The following is a 15,474-nucleotide window of genomic DNA, read 5'->3' as shown; positions in this document are numbered from 1 at the left end:
GTTTCATTTCAACTTTTGTTAAAGCCTACTATCTCTCTCTCATTCCAAGAACTCTCTCCCAGCTGGAGAAAAGACAAAAAAAAACAGCTTAATTTAAGCACCTTGAGATCTGGGATTTTTCCAAAAGTGCATCTCCTCCGTCGTTGCCATCCCCGTCGTCATCTGCCTGACTCTAATGATCATCATTGTGATCACCGCCCTTATCCACGAGTCTACCACTGAGTAACCCTCCAACATGCTACCCCGACTCGTGCTTTACTTCTATATCTACCATCAACCACTCGCCAAACCCCGACCCAGAAGCCATTTTTCAAGCTCTCTCTTGAAATCTCCACCGTCGAGCTCTCCCGCCTCTTGGCGTTGTTCAAGATCGTGAACTCCGATCCGGCGACTCATGACTGTGTTTCTCAGCTGGAGGGAGCGATAAGCTGGGTTCAGACATCCTTTCGTACTTGAAATCCCGGTAGAAACACCAACAGTGAAGAAAACGACTCCTTCTTTGGTCTCAAGATAGGCGAGGAAGCAAGGGACGATTTGTATCATATGTTACCAACGAGTTTAAGGATGGGTTTGAGGACTAATCTCAAGTCCTATGCCAAGAATATGGCCATATATGATGCGCCTCTTGCGCATGATTGGAAGGAGACCCGACGATACGGCGGAAAGAACAGGGCGGAGGCGTTGATGGTGTTGGCGCGGTCTAAACGGGGGTTGGAGAGCTTGCCCAAGGACTTGGCTGTTTTGGTCCAGGCAGGTCGGATCCCTAGGTCGTTTGTGGGGCGGAACTTTAAGCTGGAGAACCCATGGATGCAGCGCTGGAGTGCTGGTCGACCAAGCGAGCACGAACAAGGAACACATGGCGCTCATCAAGGCTTTGTAGGTTTACAACATGGCCATAGCAATACACCGTCGAGACCGAGACCAGAAGCTCGAGGTTGACTGCCATGGAGAAGGTGCTGCGTTTTGGAGCTGAGTAAAGGCCGCAGCCGGCTGTCTACTATGTATGTCACCAATTATATATATATATATATATATATATATATATATATATATATATGCATAGACCAGAGACTTCATCACTCTCATGTCCCTCATCTCTCTCCTGTTCTTGGGTGTCCACATCGACGAAGGTCTATCTTTCTCTCTCTCTCATATATTATATATATCACACTTTTGGAGTTGCACTTTGAAGCCCATCATCTGTCACCTTAAGAGAGCAAGAGATCGGTGGTGGTGCTGCAAACTAATGATCATGGCGACTCGGAGGGTTTGGCTCACTTTTGAATCGTTCCTTCACTTCTGCTTCTATGTTTTCTGAAGAGATTTTAGAGCCTGCTGCTCTCTGAGTTAGGTCATTTGGTAATTTTCTGTTAAATGAAATGGCAAAACCGTAATCACTGGTGGGAAAAGCGTCTCTCAGAACCTGACCACATTCCACGCTGCATCATTCGGGACTGTGTGTAAAGAGGAAAAGAGAAGAAAGACAAGTTCATGCCCCCGCCATCTGCAATCTGCAAAGTAAAGAAAAGAACTTTACTTTACTTTTGTCTGCCATCTGCAAAACAGAAAGCAAAAGGAGAGAAGAGAATAAAATCTGAAAGATTGGGTTTTTACTGAGCACATGCATGACAGCAGTGCAGAGATAGATACAGGGACAGAGGTGTGGTGGAAAAGAAAAGGCAGAAAGCAAAAGCAAGGAATAAACACCCCACCAGAATGATGTGATTTACTTTTCTTATTTTTGAATGATGTATTTTTCTTATCTTTCGGAGACATCTGTATAAACCCCATCAGAGGGTAATAAAAAAATAATAATAAAAAAAAAAGGCAAAGCCCAAAATAAATGGGCTGGAATGTTATGTGGAGGGCGAAGGCCCATATGCCCAAAAGAGCCAAGCCCTCTATTATCACCAACCAGTTGATCAAAAGTACGTCCAGTGCTACAAAAAATTATTCGGCAGCATGCTGCTATTACCACCAACCAGGTGATCAAAAGTACGCCCAGTACTTTAAAATTATTCGGCAGCCTGCTGCTATTATCACCAACCAGGTGATCAAAAGTACGTCCAGTACTCCAAAATTATTCGGCAGCCTGCTGCTATCATCACCCACTAGGTGATCAAAAGTACGCCCAGTACTTCAAATTATACATGAGCATTAAACATTCATGAGAATTACTCATATCAATCATACATAAACATTCATGAGCATCACTCATGTCAATCAGCTTCAAAAGCTTCATTTACAAAGCTCTAGCTTCAAAAGCTTCATTTATAGAGCTCTAGCTTTGAAAGCTTCATTTACAAAAGCTCCAGCTTCAAAAGCTTCATTTACAGAGCTCCAGCTTCAAAAGCTTCATTTACAGAGCTCCAGCTTCAAAAGCTTCATTTACAAAAGCTCCAGCTTCAAAGCTTCACTTAGAAAGCTTCACCTACAAAGCTTCAGTGCAGGGTATACAAATACCGCTTCCGAACAACCGCCACTTCGGCCCATACATGGATTCAATTTGAAGTCTCCAGCTAATAGACTCTATTGATCGAAGACTTGAGGGACTACACTATGTACCATATATTGGGACTCATAAAAAATACTTGGGGGACTTTAGCCCATTATTTATGTATTGAGGAGCGAACCCTTATTTTATAAAAGGGACTCCCTCACCATCATTAGAGAGCATCAACTCTAGCCCATTATTCATGTATTGAGGAGCGAGCCCTTATTATATAAAAGGGACTCCCTCACCATCATTAGAGAGCATCGCCGCCTACTGAGTAACCGCCTCGCCGCGAGCATCAACTCTAGCCCATACTTATGTATTGAGGAGCGAGCCCTTATTCTATAAAAGGGACTCCCTCACCTTTAAATGCCACAAGCCGAGCCAACCAAGGCAACATAAGCCACAAGCAGAGCAGCCTCGCAACATGTGCTACTTCTAGTTGAGCATCATTTCAGATTGGGCACCGCCTCATATCGTGTATTAGTTCTAGATGACATCTAGTTACTTCGGCCCACACATGGACTGAATTTGGAGGACTACTGTTTGTACCATACTTAGGGCCTTCGTATTTATACCTCGTATAAATACTCGGGGGACTCAAATGTAATTATGTAATAAATGGAGGGGCAAATATGTAAAAAGGGGAGGAGCCCTTATTCTATAAAAAGGCCTCCTCACCCTCACAAACCTCATGCCCGCTCACCCTCACAAAGCCCACTCATCCTCTTAAAGCTCTCACTCTCATATTCAAATATCTCTCTCTCTCAGAAATACAATATCAGTATGGACGTAGCCCAAACCTTGGGGTGAACCACGATACATCTTGTGTTATTTACTTTCTTGCAAATTCACGATCGGATTTACGTTGTTCCAAGACCCTTCCGGTTTTGTGCATCAACAATTACTATATGAAAATAGTAAGAATCATCAGGTTCATTTGCGTTCATCATCCTTCTAATATGAAGGTTTAGAACACTAATGACACCAGGACCCTATCAGTCTGTATTAGTTATTCACACACGCGTAGTAGTTCGTAAGAACGACAAATATATTTACAATCTCTTAAGAAAGAGTAATTCCATGACCACTATAGATAGCTTCGCTGCTAATCCTCACGGTTTTTACATCGCAAACAATCTAGTTTTGATATCAGGAGATTGCAAATTAGAAATAGACATGAGTTCAGAGACGTACTTCTCATGTCCATCCCTATTTGCCGCAGCAACCCTATCCAACAGTGCAGGCAGAAAACTCAGGTCGAGAACCTGATCCGCTACAGGGTCAGAGATTACGATGAGCGACTCCCTGGCCTGCTCGCCAGAAACATCCTTGCAGAGTACTTCGTTATCCATAAGGTTTTGAATCTTCCTGCATTTCAAAAACCCAAAATTTCTTCAAAATGTTGTCAAGTTGTGACAAGTTTCGGCGAACACCATAGTTTTTGCTATTCTTTTTCTATAACCTGCTCCACTGTGTCCAGCCAAAAACTATTCCGAAGTTATCCAGCTACTGTACTAAACCATAAACCAAGTTTGAAAGTCCATTTACATATGACATTACAGACATCACCCGTTCAGATGCACAGTAAAGAAAAATCTCATTTGGCATTCTAAACATTATATTGCGTTCATAAGGTAAGCATACTAAGATGAGGCTAACTAATAGAACATGCACTTTTACTTTTCCTAATAAATTAAAAATATGTTTGTTTGCAGAGAAAAAAAAGGGGTTGGGAAATATACCACAAAAACCCAAATAAAGCAAATCGGGAATCCAAGGCATAAATATAAAGGAAAATTCACTTCCAGATATTAAATATAAACTAACCTCTCTATGCCTAGCATTTTCCACATCCTCAGCATCACTTTGCTCCTTAGCTAGATTTCTAATGTCATCAAGGAACTTCTTCTCAAGATCTTCAAAAGTCTGCGACGAAGGCTTGTCCTCATATACAAGGTCCATTTCCTCATTAAAAGGTTGAGATCGGGAATCGTTGTTGCTTTGTTTCTCCAAAGTATGTTTTGAGATTAGGAATTCTTTTTCAACTCCTTCAGAATTTGCATTGTGCATCGTTAGGAAAGCGACCTCATCAAACTTGGTTTCTCCAATTCCTCATCTCGCAATGGGAGTCAGATCTTCTGGTACTCGACTGATGTCATTGCTCTAATATTCATGAGCCACGGTCGCCCTAGAATACTGTTATGGGGAGATGGATCACTGGCGATCATAAAGGTCTGCGGTGAGACAATCGAATGGGTACTCATATTGAGTACGATTGTGCTGGCGATAGTTGAGGTGAGCCGTTGAATCCAGTCAGGACCTCCGTCCTGCTGGCTAGGCTAACACTACTACTGCCTGGGCTTCTCCTCCTGACTGGGCTGCTTCTGCTAGATTTGGCTCCACCTGCTAGATTCAGCTCCACCTGCTGTCTGGGTTAGCTTTCCTAAGTCAATTTCTCTAAAAACAAAAAAAGAGTTTAGGGCTTGATTGTGTAACAAAAGCTTACTAGAATATTTGGTGGAGAACAAGAAATTTATAGAGCATAGGTCGATCACATGTGTAGGGTTTACCCTAACATGTGCCGGCATCAGATTGGTCAAGGTGAATCATCCATTAAATGAATGAGAAACGAATTATCTTGATGATATTATTTAATAAATAATATCTTGAGATTATCTTGTAATATCCTTAATTGGATATGATTGTGGTTCCTTACTTGATGAAGTTAACCTTCAATTAGGAAAGCATAAAGATAAGGTTTTGTAATTAATCCCATCTTTAAGACTTCAAACTTCAAGGATGTTAAACTGCACGTGGATTAAATGTGAGACTTGCCAATTTAATAAGTGCATTCTCATCTTTTTATTTTTTATTTTTATAAGAGTTCACATGTTAGCTCTAGAATTTATTGAGTTAGTTTTTGCTCCACAATAATTGTTGTCATTAATGAAAATATAATTTGATGAGTAAAACAAAAAGAATCATGCGTATGCAAGAGGCTTGAAACTCAATTTGTTCATGACCTTCACCCCAACATTTGAATTAGAGTTTAATTCCCCACTTTCTAGAAAGAAATTTTCTATGGTATAAGTGCTTTAAGGTTTAAATTTTTTTTTAATATAAAAATCAAAACATATTTTTTTTATAAAAAAAATATAAAAATCAAAATATTTATGTTGTATCACATACTCTAGAACACCTTAAAATATTCGTTCCAAATATTGCTTGTATTAAAAATCGAAAAGAAATCATCCTATATCAGAATATGTACCATGTGATTGAGGTTAGAAAAGCAACCAAGGAGATTATATTCGTTCCCCTTTACTCACTAAACCCCACTTCTTAATTGAGTGATGCTACATTTGTCCTTTTGGTAACAACCCTTAATTATTGAGGTCAATGGATTTGAAAATCAAGGGAGTTTTAATGAAAAGCCTGTTGTACTGTTTACTTTAACGAAAAATCACATTTACACTAAAAAGTCAATTATGATACTATTCACTTTACCTTTTATTTTGTTCTTATCATTAAAACTCAAAGTTTTCAAACCTTTTTCATTAGTTTTCAAAAAAATGAAATCTTCGTATGGTAACTGCGACATTAGTAGGTACGTGAAAGGAACTTGCAGTTCGACGGAGGCGAGATGTCAAGTTCTTATCCATTAGGTCTAAGAGAGCATAAATCATTCTAAAAACCCGACAGCGACTATCGATTTAGATTTAAAAACAAAAAGAACAAAAATAAATAAATAAATAGAATAACTATTACATATGACAATGATATGTTTAGGGAATTGTTATTAACACTTCAAAAATCTCATTCTACATTCCAAACTTTCTATATTGGGAAAGAAAAATACACTTGTGAGAAGTGTAGAGTGAGATTTTTGGAGTGCCAATAATACTTCATTATGTTTATTATTTATTAATAATTACTGTATGAAAATAGCAAGAATCATCAGGTTCATTTGCGTTCATCATCCTTCTAATATGAAGGTTTAGAACACTAATGACACCAGGACCCTATCAGTCTGTACTAGTTATTCACACACGCGTAGTAGTTCGTAAGAACAATAAATATATTTACAATCTCTTATGAAAGAGTAATTCCATGACCGCTATAGATAGCTTCGCTGCTAATCCTCACGGTTTTCACATCGCAAACAATCAAGTTTTGATATCGGGAGATTGCAAATTAGAAATAGACATGAGTTCAGAGACGTACTTCTCATGTCCATCCTTATTCGCCGCAGCAACCCTATCCAACAGTGCAGGCAAAAAACTCAGGTCGAGAACCTGATCCGCTACAGGGTCAGAGATTGCGATGAGCGACTCCCTGGCCTGCTCGCCAGAAACATCCTTGCAGAGTACTTCGTTATCCATAAGGTTTCGAATCTTCCTGCATTTCAAAAACCCAACATTTCTTCAAAATGTTATCAAGTTGTGACAATTTTCGGCGAACGCCATAGTTTTTGCTTTTCTTTTTCTATAACCTGCTCCACTGTGTCCAGCCAAAAACTATTCCGAAGTTATCTAGCTGCTATACTAAACCATAAACCAAGTTTGAAAGTCCATTTGCATATGACATTACAGACATCACCGATTCAAATGCCCAGTAAAGAAAAATGTTACAATTATCATGACTTTGGACTTTAAAACTTGGATCTGGCTTCTCTGCCCTCCCACTTCCCATACACTCTCATCCTCTCTTATTTGTGCGGTCACGGTTAAGCCACATCAACATTTTATATTACTATTGTTTTTTGTCTTATTATTTCTATAAAAAAAATCAATATAAAATATTAACGTGGCTTAACCGTAACCACACATAATAGGAGGGGATGAAAGTGTATGGAAAGTGGGAGGGCAAAGAAGCCGGGTCCTTAAAACTTTCCAAATCATTGTGTAAAAAGTGGCCTAGGCGGGCCTTGACGCTATGTGGAGGCTAGTGGCTCTAGTTAGACATAATTAAAATTAAAAACCCACCTGGCTCCTCCTAGGTACTAGGCCCTTGCCTACCAACTGATTACCGTTTAGTGTTTTTTAGAACCTCGATACAAATCCAACTATGATAAAATGTTAGATATGAGGGATTAGAAATGCATCATATAGTTGTACCAAGGCACATAGTAGAAATTTGAAATGGCTCATGTCTAATCCTCCTATATAATCGTTTATGATCAATTCGTTACTAAGTTGACCTCAATTCCTTCAGATTTTGAAATTCCTCACCCAAATATAGCTTGGAATCTGACTTTGTCTAGCAATATTTAATCACACCCCCGAAAACGAAGAAATCATTTTCATTTGCTAGGCACAGCATAAAAGTTATTTCTCTTTTCCAATTACGGTTAAGAATTTCATCAAAAGTTGGGGTGTGATAAAACTCAATTAATATCAAACTATGAGATATTAAAGTTCAGTTCCAAAAAAATATCACAGTAATGAGGATTAAATTGTCACCGATTATAAACAAATCTGGACGTCAATTTGATATCTCTTTTTCCTAATACGGATTATTTACTCTAATTCTTCTAGTTTTATTAAAAATTCATAGATCTGCAAACTCCATAAATAAATACTTACACATTACATAAGAAAAAAAAGTTCTCCATCTCGAGCATGGAAAAGATATATCTTTATTTTCTTGGGAACCAAACAAAAGCTAAGGTCTAACATGAATGATCAACAATAATAATGAATTAAAAGAAGAAGAAATTAAAAAATTTAAAACATAAAATAATTGGATAATCGGTAGTCGTACCTGGGTGCTGTGCGTTTGTCCGCCTTTTTCTTCTTCTTTCAATCTCTATCTCTGCAAATTTATATAGTTTTTAATTTTTTTTTAAAATTGGCAAAGAGACGGTTTTGCCAGTTTTATTCCGGTAAAAATTAGTTTTGCCACCTTTAATTGGTAAAAATAGATTTCTCTTTTCTTTTATTGGGTTTTATTGTTTTCTTGGTGAATTGTTGGTTTTTATTGTCTAATTCTCTTGGGAATAGTTATTAACACTCAAAAAATCTCATTTGGCATTCTAAACATTATATAATTAGAAAGAAAAATACATTTGTGAGAAGTGCATAATAAGATTTTTGGAGTGCTAATAATAGTTCCCATTTTCTTGACAAAGCTATAACTTTTTTACAATACTGTAAGATTCGAACACATGTGCAAAAGGCGTATAGATTGTTTTTGTCAACTAGCCTAACTATGTTTATTCTTTCCCACTTAACCCTCTAGACCTTAATTTTCGTCACCATGTTACCCGAATTTTGTCAACTCAAACGTACATATAAACTTATTTGGTACAACATAAGTGTGGAATAAGGGAGAGAAGGAAAGAGGATGTTATTAACTAGTTCCCCGTATTAATCCAAGTGCTGAATTTTCAAGTATTAGATTACAAATTGTAATGTTCGAGTTACACATTTTATGGATGATGCAGAAATTCGACCAACCTAATGTTAGGCCTAGGCTTTGCCAACCCTAGTGGGATTGTACTTGGGTGTTCTTAGAACTTCTCTCTTGGTTACTTGAAAGCGGTACCAGTCAAACACTCTAAAAAAAGGTCGTACCCAGTGCACAAGACTCCCGCTTTACGCAGGGTCTCAAACACTCTCCAATAACAAAATCAAATGGTAAGAATAATTACATGAAAAGACTAGAATTCTCAAGGATTGTCATGCAATTTGTTTTAGTAGCATAAGTTTTGGATCTTAAAAAGCCCACATTTCACTTTCGCCTACGACTTTCTCTACCTATTCTATCCATTCCAAGTGTACAAGTTTAGTTACGCCAGGCGTTGTGTTTCTTTGTGTCAAAGGCCGCTCCATCATTTAGCATGTCCTGAGCATCAGTCTCCATTCCGAGCCTTGAGAGCGCAAGCGCCTGCAAGTAGAATGCAGTCGGCCACTCTGGTATGCATACCTGTGCCTGCATCGCATCTCTTAAAGCAAGCTCTGCTTGGCCATTCATTAAGTACGAGAAGGCTCTTCTCGCAAAGACAGTTGCTGGAGGGCCAGATATCATAGCAACCAACTGTTCATGCAAAGAAAACGCTTGCTTTTTACAAACTTTGGAATATTCTTTTTTTTTTTTTTTTTAGAAACTAAACTACATTCCAAATAAATACACATCAAACTAATTCATCACACAATATAACCCTATTCTTAAGATGAGATTCGACCAAAGGAGAAGGAAAAGTGCATCTACCTTGGAATAATACTCGATTGCATTCTTGAAATCCTTATCCCTAAATGCAATATCACCAAATTTCTTTGTGTTCAACATATCTTGGACTTGTTGTGTCCATTCTTGGAATGAGAGCTGGAAATATATAGATCACATTATCAGAACGTAAGTGACGTGAATCCATGAACCCATGAACAAATAACACAATCATGAAAACGAAGCAATACCAACCACAATTTGCCAAATATTGTGACACTACAATATGCCAATTACTACATTTCAAATTAAGCTAGCATTTAAGGTTTGTTTACCTCAAAATTCAACATACATAGAGTATTTAAGAACTTGGTTTCAAACTGTTAGGCTGCAAGTGCAAGTAGAATATGAAATTCAGCGTACCTCATTTTCGGCACCTTCCTCATCTTTATAGCCTGTTTTTAGCAAAATATCATGCACAGCAGTAAGATCCATCCTGGCACACGCCTTTCCAAGGGGAGAAAGCATGGTTGGCACCACAACAGTGTTTTTTGGGAGGCCCATTAAAACATGAGATGCCACCTTAACCAACCAACATGAGCAATCAGAGCATAAAAGGATGGGAAAAAGAATATGTTATAAAACAAAGTAGATGGACTATGTATCACACAAAACAAAGAAATAGTAAACTGATGACTTCAGGATAACACAAACCTCTTTCTGTTTTTGAAACGGGGCAATGGCTGTGAGAAGAAACTTAATATCTCCTCTATCCCTGGCCTCAGACTGAAGACATTTGGAAGCAAGTTCAACCAACTTCGTGGCATCATCATTCGCATACTGCCCTTCCAATGATGAAGCCATCAACAGCAATACATTCTTTCCCCTTATCAAATCCAGTGCCTGGAGATACAATAATTCCTTAAACAATCCTCATATCTTTCAAAGTAGAAAACTAAAGAGAATTATTTTCCAACTTTGTATTCCTAAAAGAGTTTGGATCTAATGCAATCTGAGCTCCGGAAGATTCATAAGGGACGCCAAAATATTCAACATAAAAGTAGTGTTTTGAGTAAACATAATGAACCTATACTGTTCGTGTATTTTAATTCTTACTTGTTAAATTTGAGATATCAATAATACCGACCATGTAAAAATAATAAATCAAGTGCAGGACATAAATACATAATATATACATTAAAGATAAAAACATTCAAAACGATCGGAGCTTCGCAGAATGCTAATGAAAATAAAAGCACTAGGATCCTAAAACATAGTTTGAGACATATATTTGAAACCCTGAGATCATGCACCAACACAGTAGAGAATCTACAGCCTAGGCACTGGAAATGTCAATGAATTCACAAGGAAGAGAAGAAAAAAACAATCCCTGAAAGAAGAATAATGTAAAGGTTCAAGGAATGTAAGTCAACATACATGGCTTGGAGGAATATGCTTTCCACTCAAAAGGTCCAACAGGACAGTTCCATAACTGTAGATTACACTCTCTGGGATGACCCTGCCTGCAAAGTTCGACTCTAATCAAATATACTGAAAATCGGTTTTCATATCTCCAGCCATATAAAGTTATCAACCAAGTCGGGGAAAACTATCACACCACACCACCATAGGTAATTGCGAAGGTAGTAACTAGTTACACAATCTTCAGGATTCATAAGCATGAAAAAATTATGTAGTAATCCACAAATCCAGACTTAGAAAAGAACATAACGAACTCGATGTTGGTGTGTTGATGTATAAAAATGATTATGCTTCTCAGTCCAACATCAGTCACCATAATGAGCGGAAAATATTACAGTTTGTACGTAATACTTCATCACATAATATCCAATCAGCCTGATCTAGACAATGATGTACAAAAACCACTATGCTTCGCTGTCCAACACCATTCACTCTGACATGGAGGCTTACAAGTTATATGTACTAAACTTTATAATATATGATATCTAAGCAACCTGAGTACGAGACAATATAATCATTATACTTTTTTATTTTTTTACATTTTATAATATGAAAGGCTTGTACTTTTGGTACCTAAGTTTGGCCAAGGTCCCAATTCTCAATACCTGCCCTTAATATCAGTTATCAATCTAACAGAAATTTGATTTCGTAATACTATTCTGCACAAAAAGATTAATTTAGTTACTAAACTGGGTAATAATATAGTGCTGGTATAGAAATGGGGTTTAGTAACTAAAATGAGACATATTACTGTTCTTACTTCATATTACATTATTTTGCTAAACCAAAAAATGCAGGAGATATTCGAGACACAACTTTCTGTCTCCCATAAGGACAAATGCTGTGACGTAATTTACCTGTCCGTAGAAACTCAGGTGGAGTATAAGCCAAATTGGTACTGTAGCTTTTTCCATCCCGACTATTTTTCATAAGGCCAAAGGTAGACAATCGAGGGTCACCATCCTGACACAAGTTCATTACTCAGTTGTACTGTAATCACAAAAATCTTACAGAACCTTGTAATTTATATAATATGTTCCACTTTAAAACATGTTCACTAAAAGTGATAATCAATTGTATTTATATACAAGAAAACCAACGGTCATCCGTGCAATAGTAAGATATTTAAGATATCAACAAACAAGAATAGAATAGAGAACTTATTTCATAGTCACTGTGAAACGACAAGAAAGTTAAAATAAGGTCAATGTTAGCAAAACATTGAAACACCTCAGATAGAAATGGGCAAATTGAGCTAACACAAAATGGACAAAGCAACTAATGCAGCACAGTTTGAGTAGTTGTAAAATGCCTGGTTATGTTTTCTCTTTCTGGCTTGGCAAGGCCATGTTAAATTTGTTGCCATTTTTCAAACTTCTTTATGCAATGTAGAAAGATTATACACAGGAACACGCCAACTTATATGGGACATGTCAGCACAATCTCATATGATTTCCAACATGGCGTAAATGAAAAGAACAAGAACATAAAAGTGTAAAGGTACTGTAGTCATTTAATTTGTCTTCTGGGAATGTGGACACCTCAACAGTTAATGGAGAAAACAATATTTGTCAAAGTTAGCAAACAGTGCAATCAAGTTTCTGAAGAAGTGTGATAAATTTACGAGCAACCAACATAAAAGTCCATGGAATAAATTACACTATTTGATGATCTGCAGAGAAGCAGCACATATTTTGCAACAAATGCATACGCTGTCAGGAATGCAAACATAAAAGTCTAGTGCATCCAAATGGAATAACCTGAAACCACAGGAGGCATTCATAATCCTCCTAACAAGATAACTGTATTCTTTGTCACAAATCATATGCATACCTCGTCAAAAAGAACTCTATATGCATTCAAATCATGATAGATCTTCCGGTTTTCTGTATTACAATGATCAAGTGCCTCTGCAATATGGTATGCAACTCTAACACGCATTTCCCATGGCAATGGCTTCTTGTCCCCTATAAGAAGTCATAGGAAGTTAATAGTAAAAGAAAACACAATGGCCCGATTAGGGATATCGTTTTGGAGCAGTATACTGATCACCATAAAGTAACACATAAGTCATAGATACACAGGAATCATCAGTGGCTTTAGTTGGACTAGGCAAACATTAGTCAAGTAAAATAATCGATGGTAGTCTTTTAAAACCTTGTGCGCAATACTTCAGAAAAGTACGGAAGGAGAGGTTTTTTACTGTAGGTGCACAAAAAGTGTTGGACATAAGTAAAAATGCAAAGACGAAAAAGAGTTGATCATAGTGCATAAAAAAGTGTTCACAAAAGCTAAAAGCAAAAGGATGGTTAGTTACAAACTCAATGATTTGCACTAGAGAAAAGAAAGAAAAAGGGAAGTGATTGAGCGGAATTACAATGGAAGAGATGCTTGGAAAGAGTATCATTAGGCATATACTCGGCCACCAAGAGCCGTTCGTCACCCTCGGCAGAGCAACCAATCAGATTCACCAATCTCTTGTGCCTCAACTTCCCTACTCCAGAAGCCTCAGCCTGCCCAATCATATTCATTAACATCAAACTCAGTATCAAACTATCCAACAATGCCAAAAACCCTCCTGTGTGTATTATTTTTAGAAAATGACGGAAAATTAGGGTAATTTGAAATTTCGTTTTCGGTTTCAGTTTTATAACTGAAAGTAGAAAGTAGTGACTAACCAAGTTTTCGGTTTTTAATTTTCAACAAAAATGAGAAGTGAAGTAAAGACAACAAATTTAAATCAAATGTCTAGTACAAATTATAGAAAAATCCAAGTCCCAAAATTTTACTTTACTTTGTCTTTTCCAATTCCTCAGCATTACCAGCTAGATCAGCCCCAAATGAAAACCCAAGTCCCAAAATACTCTGTTATGAAAGCTATTTTCTTTGTCCTTCATTTTCTCGGGAACCAAACAGAAAATAATGATCTTGTACTCACCACGAACTGCTGGGCGTCGGGCCAAGATTGCTTGGAGAAGCGTTTAACAGCGACAAGGCGATTGCCATCAAGCTTCCCTCTGTAAACAACATTGGGAGCTTTTTCGCCGCTTTCGGAAACAATGCATTCGGAGCTGAACCCATTTGTGGCCTTCCGGAGCTCGTCGACGCTGTACTCTTTGAATGCCGGCACCAGGGGATCCGCCGCCGCAGCTGGATCCCCATTAGCTTCAAAACCAAAACGAAATAAATAAAAAGAAAACCCATAAAAATCAATGCCATAAAAAGCAACAAAAGAGGAGCCGAGAGAGGTAATGACCTACCCGGGTCAGGTTTGTGGGTGTCGGGTAGAGAAGAGGGGTGGTCGGGGGAGCGGAGGAGGTGGGCGGTTTTGGAGTGTAAGCAACCCATTTGAGTGGTAGTGGTAGTGGCAGTGGTAGTGGTAGTGGTAGTAGTTTGTGTTGGAAGTGGGGCTACATAGAAGAAGGGGAATGTGAAAGCGCTGAAGTGAAGAGCTTCGGAAATGGAGAGACAACAAACGACACGAGTGTTGTGTTGCTGCAGCTGAGGACAAGGGTGACTGCTGACTCACCCAGTGAGAAGTGAATCTGTGAAAACAGACAGCCGGAGACAGAGAGATGGAAGCAGAAGAAGGGGGTCACGTGAGGGATTGCCTAGGGTACTAATCTGTATGACATGCTTGCTTACACTAACAAAATTAAATATTGAGTAAATTGTATTAATGGTCTTTCAATTTTAACTTAATTGGAACAATAATTTTTTAACTAAAAATCTATTATCATTGATCCTCAACTCATCAAAACGTACAGCTATGGTCCCTCAACTAAAAGCCATTACCAATGGTCCCTCAACTTAATTCAACTGGAGAAATGATCCTTGAACTTTAATCCAATTGGAGAAATGGTTCCTCAAATTGTAGTAATAGTCATTCCAACATAATTCATTTTGATAAAATGTTGACGAAGTTGATAAAAATAACCATAGCTACACATTTTAATGAGTTGAGGAACCAATAGTAATGAATTTTTAGTTGAGAGACAATTGCTCCAATTTGATTAAAGTTGATGAACCATTTCTACAATTTACTCTTAAATATTTGTTGGTTTTCAACTTTAGATCAAAGTACTTTTACTTTTCATTAAATTCTATATTTCACGTATAATTTTTTTTTTAACATGCGATATTATGCATACTAAAGTGCTGGGAGGGTGAGATAAGTCTTACAATGAGACAACAATATTGTGGTTCAAATTCGTCTTTGGCAAGAATCGAATGTAAAACCTCTCACTTACAATGGCAATTAGTATTATGATCTAGTTGTATTCATGTTCACTTGTAAGTAAGAGATCTTAGGTTCGATTCTCACCAAA

At 37.7% G+C, this 15,474-nt stretch overlaps 2 protein-coding genes and 1 long non-coding RNA gene across 3 annotated transcripts; all 3 read right to left on the bottom strand.

Annotated features, from left to right (window-relative positions):
* Positions 1-3,091: 3,091 nt before the first annotated feature.
* Positions 3,092-5,022, bottom strand: LOC126626516 (uncharacterized). The gene is made up of 2 exons (XM_050295870.1): positions 4,325-5,022; positions 3,092-3,865 (listed from the first exon to the last, which is right to left on the bottom strand). The coding sequence occupies exons 1-2, from the start codon at positions 4,357-4,359 to the stop codon at positions 3,619-3,621; spliced, it is 282 nt and encodes a 93-aa protein (XP_050151827.1). The 5' UTR covers positions 4,360-5,022; the 3' UTR covers positions 3,092-3,618.
* Positions 5,023-6,281: 1,259 nt separating this feature from the next.
* On the bottom strand, positions 6,282-8,415 carry LOC126626517 (uncharacterized). Its single transcript, XR_007624711.1, has 2 exons — positions 8,261-8,415; positions 6,282-6,895 (listed from the first exon to the last, which is right to left on the bottom strand). It is a non-coding gene; the product is annotated as an uncharacterized LOC126626517 (long non-coding RNA).
* Positions 8,416-9,120: 705 nt separating this feature from the next.
* Positions 9,121-14,746, bottom strand: LOC126626514 (serine/threonine-protein kinase BSK2-like). The gene is made up of 10 exons (XM_050295868.1): positions 14,407-14,746; positions 14,085-14,311; positions 13,524-13,659; positions 12,980-13,113; positions 12,004-12,109; positions 11,102-11,187; positions 10,379-10,567; positions 10,088-10,246; positions 9,710-9,823; positions 9,121-9,535 (listed from the first exon to the last, which is right to left on the bottom strand). Exons 1-10 carry the CDS (start codon positions 14,492-14,494, stop codon positions 9,284-9,286), a joined length of 1,491 nt encoding a protein of 496 aa, XP_050151825.1. The 5' UTR covers positions 14,495-14,746; the 3' UTR covers positions 9,121-9,283.
* Positions 14,747-15,474: the final 728 nt, after the last annotated feature.

Source organism: Malus sylvestris, chromosome 6, assembly GCF_916048215.2.
Source record: "Malus sylvestris chromosome 6, drMalSylv7.2, whole genome shotgun sequence".
In the NCBI taxonomy this organism is placed as follows: domain Eukaryota; kingdom Viridiplantae; phylum Streptophyta; class Magnoliopsida; order Rosales; family Rosaceae; genus Malus; species Malus sylvestris.
Note: the sequence above shows the minus strand (reverse complement) of the source record. Positions and strands in the feature narration are given on the sequence as shown.

What these genes read in the sequence shown, in the direction of transcription:
- LOC126626516 (XM_050295870.1), bottom strand. Translation starts at nt 4,359, where the DNA reads ATGCTGAGGATGTGGAAAATGCTAGGCATAGAGAG. An exon ending in AAAATGCTAGGCATAGAGAG is followed by an intron (nt 3,866 to 4,324) that starts GTTAGTTTATAT and finishes TTTGAAATGCAG; the next exon opens with GAAGATTCAAAACCTTATGG.
- LOC126626514 (XM_050295868.1), bottom strand. Translation starts at nt 14,494, where the DNA reads ATGGGTTGCTTACACTCCAAAACCGCCCACCTCCTCCGCTCCCCCGAC. An exon ending in CCGACGCCCAGCAGTTCGTG is followed by an intron (nt 13,660 to 14,084) that starts GTGAGTACAAGA and finishes ATGATTGGGCAG; the next exon opens with GCTGAGGCTTCTGGAGTAGG. An exon ending in CAATCGAGTATTATTCCAAG is followed by an intron (nt 9,536 to 9,709) that starts GTAGATGCACTT and finishes TTGCATGAACAG; the next exon opens with TTGGTTGCTATGATATCTGG.